General features: G+C 45.3%; 1 protein-coding gene across 19 annotated transcripts in view; it reads left to right on the top strand.

The window, feature by feature from the left end:
• The first annotated feature begins 799 nt into the window (after positions 1–799).
• Positions 800–13265, top strand: part of FAM193B (family with sequence similarity 193 member B) — a 31480-nt gene continuing 19014 nt past the window's right edge. For 3 of the 19 annotated variants that reach the window (XM_025924813.2, XM_086680432.1, XM_086680316.1), the window contains exon 1: positions 802–1110. In XM_025924813.2, the coding sequence (XP_025780598.1) occupies positions 901–1110 (210 nt within the window). In that variant the 5' untranslated portion in view covers positions 802–900. Of the gene's footprint in view, positions 1111–1732; positions 2200–2225; positions 2660–2679; positions 6738–7374; positions 7436–12707; positions 12788–13265 lie in introns of those variants that run through there. The other 16 variants (XM_086680834.1, XM_086680767.1, XM_086680966.1 and 13 more) reach the window with 15 other exon arrangements.

Raw genomic sequence — 13265 nt, 5'->3', positions numbered from 1 at the left:
GCAGGGTACCACTGGTCCTGGCATGACAAAGATTGCACTCAAAACTTTTTCTAAAAATGTGCACCATGTGCATATCTCATATATTCAAAAAAGTAGGGGAAACTCATTTTAACAATTAAATACATAATTATTACATTTTTAAATGCTCCTTTGTGTACCACTCAAAATCCTCTCCTGCACACAACTTTTGGGAAAACACTGACCTAGTATGTGCCCCAGTCATTTTCATCTCATCACACTGGTTGTAACTGTGTATTTAACTATCCACTTTCCCCACCAGACTGGGGACAGGAGTGGCGTCTGAGCTCTGCTATCCCAAGTAACGAACGCTGGACTCCTAGTTGACCATACGTTGCAAACAAAAAGACCCAGACCATTCCCTCGTCCCTTTCACCTCAAACTATCCACGGGCCCATGAGTTCCGGCTGGCTGATGTTGAGCAGCCACTTCGCCTTTTTTGGCCTCGATTTTTCTCCGCTGCAAAATGGGAACGACCATACCTGCCTCCTCGTGTGAGGAGCGACTCTGCAAGGAGTCAGATGGTGGGTGTGAAAGTACTCTAGAAAATAATTAATTCACTCATCCATTTAGCAGGCAGTTATTACAGGCCCGGGGCGGTACAGCACGGTTACCACAGCAACCACCCTTCCCTGGCACAGGTCGCATCCCGGGAGTCCACCAGTTTCTCACTCTTACAGAACTTCAGGTGGTGACCTTATTCAAAATGGCGCAGACAGCCTCGGGGGCTAGTGCGGCGGCGCGGCCGCCGCGCCCTATGACCTGCTGGCAGCAGCAGAGGGGGGAGCCGGGCGCCGCCATATTGGCTGTTGTCCTGCGAGGGGAGCGGCGGCGGCGGCGGCGACGACGCGTGTGGAGCGAGGGATCGGCGCGAGCAGCGGCATGACTCGGAGGCGGAGCAGGCCGAGCGGCGGCGCGGGTCGGCGCGAGCGGGTGCGAGCCGCGGGGCAACAGAAGCCCCAGGCTCCCGAACCCCCGCCGCCGCCGAGCCTGGAAGCTGGAGCGGGTGCAGGGCCCCCGGAGGCGCCCGCGGAGCCGGACCGCCACGGCCCCAGGGAGGAGGACGAGCCCAAGTTGGCTCCCGGACCACAGGTAGGAGCGAGCGAGGCGAGTCCGGCCGCTCCGGCACTTTCACCTCCCGGGAGCGGGGCCGGGGTGAGCTTGGGGATGAACCATCTTCCACCGGCTGGGGCTGAGGCTTTCTCCCCCGAGGCGGGAGTGGAGGCTGGACCCTTCTCTCCAAGCCGGAGCATGGCCCGTCCTGTCCTGTGACCAGGCTGCCTGCCCTCTCCCGCCGCCTCCGGGCTGGAGCAGGGGCTAGACTTTGTGGTCCCATACCCACCCACACTGGGACTGGGCTCTGATCCTGAGGCCACAGCCCAGCTCTCTGCCCTTCTCCCCCTGGGCCCACCTGCTCCACCACCTACCCACAGAGCAGCCTGGGGCGCTGTGGCCTGGAAGGCTACAGCCTCTTCCCTCTCCCCCCACCCTGGGAACGGCCCCACCCTTTCCCTTCACTGCCTGCAGCCACTGCCCCCTCAGCAGCTGTGTGCCCCCAGCGTATGTCTCTTGTGGCCTCCCTCCTCTCCCTGCCCAACATAGCAGTTGGAGCAGACTGTCAGGCAGCCCCGAAGACTATTTAGTGGGGCTCCTGCACCGAAGTGAAAACCTAGCAAAGCCTTCCCTTTCTTCCCTCTATACCCCGACCCACAAGGTGGCCCATCTCAACCCTCAGATCCCTGGGTTTGGTGAATCCTGCTGAGAGTGAGCAGTAGTAGCAGGATTCCGCAAAGACTCCAGCTTGCCACCTGGAAGAAGGTCATTTTCTTTTGAGCAAAGGAGATAATGGGAGGTACCCTGCCAGTGTTCACTGAGAGCCCGGGGTGACATGAGCCTCAGTTGCTCCGGGAGGGTTGTGGCACATGGGGCTGGGTGGCTCGCCCTAAGCTTGCTCTGACAAAAGAGTTTTGAGTTGGTCTTTTGGCTGAGCCTGCCAAGGAAGGCAGGCTCCTGCAGGAGTCTTGGAGGGTCGGATGCAGCGCCGGATGAGGATGAGGCGTGGCGGAAGATGCGTTTGGCTCTGCAGACACTGCATCGGGCAGCAGGGGACTCTGGGAGGCTGGTGCAGCCAGAAGGCATGGCTCTTGACAGCCTTCTAGTAGAATCTCTGGAATTGTGCATGTGAGTGGGGATGTCATTTGGGGTACCATTGCCAGAAAGCCTTCCCTAACTTTCCCAGTTGCGTGAGGTGCCCCCTTTGTGCCCACAGCCCCCTGTGCTTCCCTTTGGTAGCACTCCCCATTCTTCAGTGAGACATTCTGTTGATGTATCTGTTCCCTGCACTGCACTGTGAACTCCGCAGGGGCACAGACTATGTCATCTATCTCTGATTCTCCATGCCTAGCCCTGGGCCTTGCTGACACTGAGTAGAAATAACTAGGTGAATGGGAGAGAGAATGAATCCGTTGAGAACCTGTGCTTATTGTAACCTAGTTTTGATGCTGGTCTCCTTTGTGTTTCAGATCACAGTAAGATTTTTAATTAATGAAAATGTCACCACTTATTGAGTGTCAGAAGCCCCACCTTCACCCCCACCCCCTCCCCTGGGCTGAGACTGGTTCCAAAGGATGCAACTCCCCAGGTTGGACCCCACCCTTGCCTGGTCTGACTTTAGACCCTGAACCTGCTTCCCCCCTCTAGCTTTCCTCTTTTGCTTCTCTGGGCCACCCTGGGAGTCCAACAAAAGGAGAGAGTTGGGATAGGGAGAGCCAGGGGAGCTGTTGTTTTCTCTCCTTCCCATTCAGACCAGCAATATTTTAGGGTCCCCTGCCACTTAGGTTATAGTATTCATGGCCAAAATTTTGGATAATGGCTTAATCATTTAATTTTTATTTAGGATGCAGCTTTCCTAAGAGCTATAATCATCATTATCTACTCCACTGCCTGACCTGCAAATTCATTAATTTATTCATGCCAGACACTTTACATACCATACTAATAATCTTCCCACCACTCCTGTTCTTTCCTCAGCATTTAGTACAAATGTGATGAGTTAACTATTGGTTTAATTATTAGTCTACTTTTGCTACATAAACTCTGAGAGTGCAGGAACCACGTCAGTTGCCATTGTACCCCTATGCCTGGTGATTAACAAATATTAATGAACTGAAGGATATAAATACGATTACACTGTTTTTCAGATGAAGAAACAAATGCTCATATGACATATGCCCAAATAACTCCCACTATAGGTCACAGGTGCCTCCTGGCCCCCCAGAAAGGACACTCTTGTGTACTATGTGGGATTTACAAGGCATTTTTTTTTTATTATAGCCACAAAGAGGTAAAACAAACTGACAAACTCTTTTCTGATTGTACCCCACTTTTTTGCTGGGGAGGGGGTTTCTGAATGCCAGAAGCAGACTTTTGTGACCTGGTGAGAAGCACCTGCTGAAAGGGTTGGAGTCATTGTTCTGCCCCCTAGCGTGCCTGTGGTGAGGATCTCTGTCTCCCACTGCCACTTAAAACTCTGTGTACACAGAGTGGGTCAGCAAGGTGAAACTCACTGTCGCATGCCAAAGACAGCGAATAGGACCACTTCCAATCCACAGATAGGTTCTAATGTCCCAGGTCACATATTGCTTTGGTTTTGTTTTAAGCCAATTTCTTAAAAGCCAAAAGATTCCTACAAACTGGATTTGTGCCATGTCTTAAAACTCTAAAAATCTGGTGCCACTGAGCCCAATTTCTGCAAGGCAGTAATATGAAGTTTTGAGTAGTGTCTGCCCCTGATATGAAGGACACCCTGATCTGTGCCAGGCCCTGGGCTAGCTGGGAATGCAGAAGTGAATCAGACATGGTCCCTGCCCACAAAGGGCTCGTGGTTCAGAGAACATGTATATAGTAATCACAGGTAGGCTGGAAGAGCCATGATTACTCTGAATTCGGGTTCAAAAGCCACTCTGGTTCCATCCAGACCCTTTCGCTCACTTTGGTTACTTGTACACATTTAATTTTTTTTTTTTTTTAAGTTTATCTACTTATTTTTGAGAGAGAAAGAGAGGGAGAGCATGCGCATGCACAAGCTAGGGAAGGGCAGAGAGAGAGAGGGAGACAGAATCTGAAACAGCCTCCAGGCTCTGAGTGTCAGCACAGAGCCTAACACAGGGCTCGAACCCACGAATGGTGAGATCATGACCTGAGCCTAAGTTTGATGTTCAACCGACTGAGCCATCCAGGCACCCTGCATTACTTGTGCACATTTAAATGTGGGACCTTGAGCTAGCTTATTGGGGATCCCAAAAGTCCTTATTTAGAATTGTTTCAGGTCACTAAACTTTATTGATCTGTTCACTAACAATCGAAATCCTCATTCACTAAACTAAAACTGTTACTACCTTATTAGCAAAGAACAAAAAACCTTACAAAGCAGCTGAATAAGGCAATAGTGAGAAAGTGTTTAATGTTCCAGGCTTGGGGTGAACTCCAGGCTCAGTCTCTTTCTAGCTTTGTGTTCCTGGGCATGTTTTTTTCCCCTCCCTAAGCCTCATCAGCAACATCACAAGAAAATGGAGCAACCCACCTAGCACCTAGTACATCAAGGCTAGAGCAGGAGTTGGAGATAGTGGGAACTGTGCCAGATGGCCATCCAAAGCCTGCCAGCTCTGCTTCTGTCTTTCCATCTCTCTTGGACCACTCAGCCTGCAGTCCAGGGGCACACTCAGTAAACCCTCAGGAGACTTGCCAGACTGTAAACCAGCAGTTGGTGCTGGTTGAGCTCATCTGGTGTTTCCCATCTCTCATCTCTACGGCACCTGCTGAGACCTGCCTGGCCCAGTTTAAAGAGACTCTAGAGACCTGGTTCCCCACTGCTCAGAGTTAAACCTGCTCCCTCAAGAGACTGGAGCACAGGATTAGTCAGTATCTTTATTGAAACCATCTCATTATGTTTGATCCACTGAGCAAGCATTATGACCTCTGTGCTAGGGCTTTTATTTTGGGCACAAAGATAAATAAGATAGTCCCTATACCCAGGAATCTTCCCCCTTAAAATCATTGCCCACCCAGCCTGGCCACTTTCACTGCAAGTAGTAGGAAACGATACAAGAAGGGGTGGATCCCTACCACCTCTGGTTCTTTGTAAGCCAGTAGAGATTCACTATGTAGAAATGTTAAAGGGCCTTTGAAGATGAAGACTTAGCTGCTGAGATTTTTTTTAATTTTTAATTTACTTAAAATATCCCCAGAGCTATTATCTTAATATCTAATATCAGATAAACTATTAAGATCCTAACGACTTTATATACTGAACCTAGAAGTTTTAAGAGCAGGGGCTATATTTAACTCATTTGTGGGGTATTTAGTGTGTATGGTCCTCATGTGCTCAATAAGTGGCTGTTAAACCAAATGAAAATAAAAGAAGTAAAAGTTAGGTTTCTTCCACTTTGTGCTTACCAGCTTCTACTGCTGGGCCAGGCTGGCAGTCATTCATTCATTTAGGCCCGTGATACACACATCACACCCAGTCTCCCTCTCACCTGATCTGGTGTTCATTTATTCTGCAAATACTAATGGACACCTGATCTGTATCAGACCCTAGGCTAGCTGAGGATACAGAAGTGAATCAGTCCCTGCCCACATGTGTGTATTAATTGTAGTTAGGCTAGAAGAGCATCACTTCCTCTGAGTTACGGTTCAAATCCTAGATCCTAGTACGCAGCCTTTCAAAGAGTTTTAGCCCTGTTAGCATGTTTTCTCACATGTATGACAGTGATGCCAGAGTCACATTAGGGCAGCAAGTGCTGCATGTCAAGCACTTAGCACAAGTGGTAGCTATGATTATTATAGATATTTGGTGCTGAAGATGCACAAATATGATAACCAATAGAAGATTTCTCAGAGCTGATGCTTCAAGGTTGAGTAGAAGTTCCTTTAGAGAAGGTGAGAGAAAGTGTCTAAACAAAGAAAGCAATGTAGAGACCCAGAGGCGAGAATTGCCCAATTCAGGCAGAGTAGCATGAGGTCAGGCTGGAGAGGTTAGCAGGGTTCTAGAAAACCACAGCAAGAAGTTTGGGCTTTATCCTGCAGGCAGTGAGGAATCAATGAAAGCTTTTAAATAGGAAAATAAACATGTTCTTGGGTAAGTTCTCTGATAGCATGAGAGGATGTAATTCTCAGTGGAAGAGGTAGCTGTGATTGCTTGATTCCACCTCTTCCTCATCCTAGCCTAACTAATCATCAGATCCTCCGTGTTTTGCTGGATTCTGTCCCAGACCTACAGAATTAGAGTCTCTAGGTCCAGAGCCCAGGAATCTTGTTGTTAAACTGCCCCAGGTGATTCTGGTATGTGGCTGTCTGCTAACTGCTCAGTTGAGGGTGGTATGAGGAGCTTTGTGGAAGCCTAGGATATTCTTCAAAGAATAGGGCTTCCGGAGAGGGGAGCTTTTCCATAAGCAGGAATAGAAACAGCCTTAGTTTTAAAAACAAAAAAACAGGCTTTCCCCAGTTTTCCAGTTGTTGCCCCATTAATGTTATTCTCCAACTGCTGATCTTCCCTTGTGTATCCAAACTCTTACCATGCCCATTACATGCTGTCATCTCTGCTGAATGATCAGGATGCAGTGAGTCATGGGACACAGGTCCTGCCCCCAGTGTTCTCAGTGTTGTGGAGAAGACAGATCTCAAAAACTGGGACACGTACGATAAGCTCTATTCAAGAGGTATGTAACAAAGCATTAGGGCATCCCAGAGCAAAGCAGTTAATTCTGCCTGTGGACTTAGAAGGAAGTAACACCCTAACTGTGCCTAAAAAAGAAGAGGCAGAGGGGAACAACATCAGTGAGGGTGTGGTGCTTTATATATTTGGGGAAAGAATGGATATTGGGGAAAGAAGTGGTTAATGGTTTTTCCTGGCAGGATGTGCAGAACAGAAAAGGACTAAGGAGAGAAGGTCTTGTGTCCCAGGAAGGGCCCTTTGTTTACACCCTTTGGTTCTGTGCCCTTGCTCCCACACTCATCCTTCAACCTGTAGGTGGATGAACATGCTGCAGTCCTAGGCCATCTCCTTTTAGTCCCTCCTCAAGGCTCTCAGCTCTCCAGCAACTTTTGTGGTTCTCTCTCCATTCTGAAATGAATAGGTTCTTCATCTACTCTGAAAAGTGATATAGGGAAACTAGATAGTAAGAAGGACCCTGAAACATGGAAGGGTCTTATTAGGAAGTTGTAGCCAGAGATCGTGGATGGGGGGGTTCAAAGGGGCCTTGAAGGTCACCTGTCTAGTCCTCTGTCCTGTGCTTCAAGTAATAACTTTGGATTGGGCAAGTCTCACTTAGTAAGTTTCCCTGTCATTTCTTCCAGGACAGAAGAGGAAAGAAACTAACGGGTATTGAGCACCTACTGTGTGCCAGGCCCAGGCCAGGTACTTTACATAATTTATTTCCTTCTGTCCTCACAACTCTGTGAAGTATGGTTTTATTCTCATTTCATAAATGAGGAAATTGAGGCTCAAAGAAATTGAGTAATTAAGATAATACTGAAATGGCAGAACTGGGTTTTGAACTCACAACAGTCTATCTCCAAAGTTCATACTCTTCCACCTATGAGAAATCCATGCTCGGGTGACAGAGTAGGTTATATGATTTGCCTGAAGTTCTAAGTTATTAAGCAACAGTTTAGGCCTTCTTGTGGCTGACTGCACCCAGAAAGCAGGTTCAACAGATGAGCTAGCCTTGGGCAGGTGGAAGGCCACTGGGGTCAGAGAGACTCGTTACCCTATCCTTGGCTGAGCTTGTACAACCAGAGAAGATTCTCCACAAACTGGCTGATATGAAATAGCTGTTCATCCAGGAAGGAACTGAGACAACAGACTGAGTGGGAGTTTGGGTGAAAGCTCTAGGGCACTGAGGTGCACTTATATCACCTCGTTAAGAATTAAATGTAGCTCTGATTGCCAGCCTCAGAATGGTCTGAGATTCTTCACACTGATGCCCTCTCATCAGTAGCCCAGAGTCACAAAGATAGGCCTTTTAGCATAGCATATCCAGGAAGTGGCTAGTTCAGCTTGTCTTTAGACTCTGTCCTTTGTATAGAGCAACTAAAATGTGAGCCAGGTGGGCTTTTAAGCATTTATTCATTTATTCAGTGAATGCCTGCTATGTGTCAGGTCCAAGCCAAGCCTGGGTTCCCGGGCACACTTAAATGACCAAGATGCACTCCCTGCCCCCAAAGAGTCCTCATTCCACCAGGGGTTTGAGAGACAGAATATGTCTATGGCGCAGTGTGATAGGTACTATAGTAAAAGAATTAGTTCTACTCAGCCTGGTCCAGCAAAAGCTTGACCTTTGACCAAGATCTTAGGGCATGAGTACAAATTTGCTGGGGAGTGGAACTGAGATGCTGAGGTTTCCAGGGCACAGTGTATTTGCTGGAGGAGCAGTACGAATAGAACCTAAGATTCTCAGATGTTAAGCTTGGAAATGAAGCATGGAGAGGTCAGCTGGGGCCAAGTCATGAAACACGGGGTCCAGAGAGTGCTGCAGTAGTGAACTCAACCAGAATGCCAGGAGATTAAAGAGAGACCAAGGTGGGAAAAGGAGCTAAAAGAAGGAGATACTCAAATTGGATAGGTACATGAGAAGGCACATAATAAGCTTACATGAAGCAGAGAAGCCCAGTGCCCAGGTTGGTTGTTTGGTTGTTTTAATTTGTATATTATTTTGTTACATTAATTTTAATTGTGTGTTATTTTAATTTGTGTCCCTGCCTGATTCTCCAAAATGAATATGAGGCATCTGGGAGTTTGGGAGTATTGATGTCCCCATGCATGAACCTGCCTGGTTTAAGCATGTGTTCTTAAGGCAGAAATTCTATGTTATTCGATGTTTCGCACTACTTAGCACAATGAGAATGGGCTCTGAGCATGTTCACTGAAGGAGGAAATGAGTGGGTGAATGGAAGAGTAAGTGGCAGTGACTGAGCTGGTGACTTTTGGTAGGCTGGGTATTAATAATTTTCTCTGCTTCTGGAAGGGAATTTTAGCTGCTACTGTTGTCTTCTGCCTTGGTGACAGGGAGGCTCTTGGAGTTGGGTGCCTTGAGAGTTGAATGCTCTAACGGGCCATTTCAGAATAGAATTTGGAAGCTATTGCAGGACCACTGGTTAAATACAGCATATGTCTTGGGGGAATCCTCTACAAACATACACAAACTCTTGGGATTAAAAGGAATCCATGAGAGAAATGAGAACAGGTTTAGTGCTGGCTGTTAGATCCAGCCTCAGAGCAGACCTTGATAGCTGCCTCGCCTGGTGACCTGGGTTATTCTCCAGCAATTCCCAAATTGTGGACAGAAAGATGAGGTGGGAAATTTATGCCCCAAAGAGCTATCCAGATATGCCATGAACTGTATCATTGTTAATAATCGCTATTGCTTACTGTGCACCCACTGGGTTACAGGCACCATACCATTAGAGACTTTACATTAGCAGTTTTCAAAGTATTTGGTCTTAGGGACCTTTTATACTCCTAAAAATTATTGAGGACCCAAAAGAGCTTTCTTTTGTTGGTTTTATCTGTTCATATTTACCAAAATAAGTATTAAAGCTGAGAAAGTTTAAAAATATTTAGTTACTAAATCATTTAAGAATAACAGTATTAAACCTGTCATGTTAACATACATAATTTTTTAATGGAAAATACATTTTCCAAAAAAATAATAGAAGACTGGTCTCATTTTCATTTTCACAAATTTGTTTGTCTGGCTTAATAGAAAGAAGCTGGATGCTCATATGTGTTTCTGTATTCCGTCTGCTGCAGTACATTGTTGTGAAGTATATTTTAAAAATCCAGCCTCAAACAGATGTTGTTGGAAAAGGAAGGAGTATTTTTAAAAAAATTTTTTAATCTTTATTTATTTCTGAGAGAGAGAAAGAGAGACAGAGCATGAGCAGGGGAGGGTCAGAGAGAGAGGGAGACACAGAATCCGAAGCAGGTTGCAGGCTCTGAGCTGTCAGCACAGAGCCTGACGCGGGGCTCGAACTTATCAACTGGGAGATCATGACCTGAGCTGAAGTCAGATACCCAGCCAACTGAGCCACCCAGGCACCTCTAGGAAGGAGTATTTTAAAAGCCTTTCCAGGTGATTGCTGATAATTCTTTGCAGTGTGGAATCTGAGACCATTTTAATGAAGTCTTTGCACTCATTACATTAAAATCTGTTGGTTTATCTAGCACTTTGAATGGATTTTTTTTAACAATGCATGATCCTGAAACATCATGCTTTGCTCATTTGGAAAATAGGTTCACTGAGTTATGCAGCTCTTCCAAATGTTTTCCCATTTCATTTTACAATATCAAAAAATAACATTTGTCACTATAACCACCATTTACACCAGAAAAATCTAAGGATTGGGAAGCTTTTGATTTCATGATGGTGGATACAAAATTCTAATTTCCAAATTTCCAAAATTCTGAATTTTGCCTGAAAGCTTGAATTTTGTCATTGGCCACAAGTAAAAAGTTGTTTTCCTGGAAGTGATGGGTTCATTTTGTTCATTTTTTGAGAAAATGTCTGGCATTTTTCAAGTCTGAATAACCAGAGTTTGTCAGTCATTCTTCAAGTAAAAATGGTGTTCCATGAGAAAGATTTTAACTGTTCTTATCCAGAAATATCTAGAATACCCTAGCATAATGTTTCTCAGGCCAAGACAGAAAAGTCTTGGACCTGGTCAGGTGAGAGAGCAGAGATATAGTTGCATATGCCTGCCCCCTGGGCAAGGAGTGGCTACAGTCTAGGGTTCACCTGGCTCCTTGACTGCTCTGGGAATTTGCATGCTAAAACAGGACCCTTGTGTGAGTAACCCCACACTCCAGAGATTCTGGTTTTGTCTAGAGTGAAGCAGAATTTAATCTTGGAGTCTTTTTTGAGCAGATCCCAAGTCTAGAACCTTTCCTAGCTCTTCCCCTATCTTTTTCCTAGTTCCAGATCTTTAGCTGGAGAGGCTCTGACATTTAAACTGAAGTAAGAAGGAATAATTATTGTCCAGGGCTCCTGAGTTTAAGGATCAGTTCCCTACCCATTATGATGAAGAAGAATGGTTGGGTGTTTCATTCATTCTATAAACATTTATTGTTCGTGTTCTTGTGTGGGGATACTGTGCCTGGTGTAAAAAATGCAGCTTGAGAACAGCTACTTTAAAAGCCTGAGTTGACTTCAGGACATAAGGGGTAATGATTGACGGGAATTTGAAAAATGGCAGGACATTGCAGTCAAAGAGAATTCTGAACCAAGAGCTTTTCTATAGCAAAGCAAAAATTTGCAGGAACAGTGGTAGTACTGACTGAATATAACATCCCTAGGACTTGGGATTCTCACCACCCTCTGGCAGTAGAGATGAAAATGTCAGAGAAAAAAGTCCCCAGGTTCCACCATGCATGGTATTCAGGGGCAGGCACTAAGATTTAGGATTAAGACAGCTTTGGAGATAGCCCCAAGAATTGCCAGGCCAGAAAGAAGAAAAGTATACCAAGCTCATGACAGTGGATAACTGGTTTCCAATGTAGATTTATTAAGAACAGAACAGCCAGAGGGCCTAGGTGATGATAGATTGAGTGTCTACTGTATGGCTCCTTTGAGCTAATAAGCTTTGTATCTCTAATGTCACTTAGTCTAGACAACCTTATGCAATGTAGGTGGTATCATTCCTGCTTCAGTTAGGACCTAATTAACTTTCTATGCCCTGTGTTTTCTTTTCTTTAACTGGAAAGACAGCCTGTCCTGTAAGTTCACTTCCATTGATGGCTAATCTCATTTATAATGTGGACCAGTTTGGCTCTAGGGAGAGCCACATTATTCCATAAATGAGGCCATCTGATTGTAATCCCCAAGGACTGTGATCTTTCACTCTTGCATGCTTGAGATTGGAACCATTCAGATGAAGGTCCAGGGTAGGGGGATGGCCTTTCTCTGTGAGAAGCAATAATTTCAGAATTTCAAGCAGTGTCTCACTAAGCTGTATTGCCATAGTGACATCTAATAAATTTGAGTTAGCCACTATGTGCCCAGCTGATCCTATGCCCTTTGGTACATTGTAAGAGATCCAGACAAGAATTATACCTGATGCTTGCCTTCTAGGAGCACATTCTAGTAGAAGGGACAAAAAATGCAGGTAAATAAATTAAGTGGAAGGCACAGATGCTGTAACCAAGGCATAATGTGCTATGGAGATATGGAGAGGAGAGGTAAATTATGACAGGAACCCTCTGGGAAAGACTGGATGAAGTTGGATTTAAGCCCTGCCCAACTACTTATTGATAAACTTGGGAAGGAAGGGGATTTAAAACAGAAGATCCCCTTTAGCAAAGACACAAGGTAGAGGTAGGAGAGTATAGAAAGTATTTGGGGAACTTAAAGAATGACTTCATGGGGTAGAGGGCAGAGATTAAGATGTCTAGAAGTCACCTTAAATTCACTGCACTTTAGAGATGCTTGTATTAAAAAGTAGAGTGACATATTTTCTGTATTTTTCAAGCTTAGGCCTGATTTTAAATGTTTCCCATCACTCCCATCATGTTCATAATTAGTACCATATGTTGAGCAACGTATTATGGGCCTGGCACTGGAGTAGGTGCTTTGTCCATTTTAGTATATGTCTGCCAAAGTGAGCATGGTGCTTTGTCCATTTAATATTCACAGCCAACCCTACAAGTTAGGACTTAATCCCGTTTTACAGATGAAGAAACAGAGAGTAGGACTTGCCCAACATCATACAGCTGGTAAGTGCTCGAGGCCCAAGATTAGTGCCAAAAACCAGTGTTATTTCCACTACACCCAGTGCCTCCCACAAGTACTTTGGCACTAAGTATAGTCACACTGATCACGTGTTTAACTGACAAAAATTCTGTATTTGCTTTTAAAAGGAAAAAAATCGCTTATTGAACATTGCGCATATATGTTATACATTTGAATTCTTGGTTGTGCCAGAACTATATATACTATACTTCACAATGCATACAAAGAATTTCAGAATAATTTTACTCATAGATTTTCCTCTTATGTAGTAACTTTAGAACCTAATACCCAAATGAAATGAAACTCTGTTGTAGTAAAATGACATGTCCTGGTGTTTTCCATAAGAATATGGATGGTCACCATCAGTACAGGAAAAGGGACTTGGGTGTTGACCTCACCTGCTCCCTCTGGAGTTACTATGGCACCTTATAGATAGCTAAGAAAATTTTCCTGGGGATACTT

Source organism: Puma concolor, chromosome A1, assembly GCF_028749965.1.
Source record: "Puma concolor isolate L17-30 chromosome A1, mPumCon1.1.hap2, whole genome shotgun sequence".
In the NCBI taxonomy this organism is placed as follows: Eukaryota; Metazoa; Chordata; class Mammalia; order Carnivora; family Felidae; genus Puma; species Puma concolor.
Note: the sequence above shows the minus strand (reverse complement) of the source record. Positions and strands in the feature narration are given on the sequence as shown.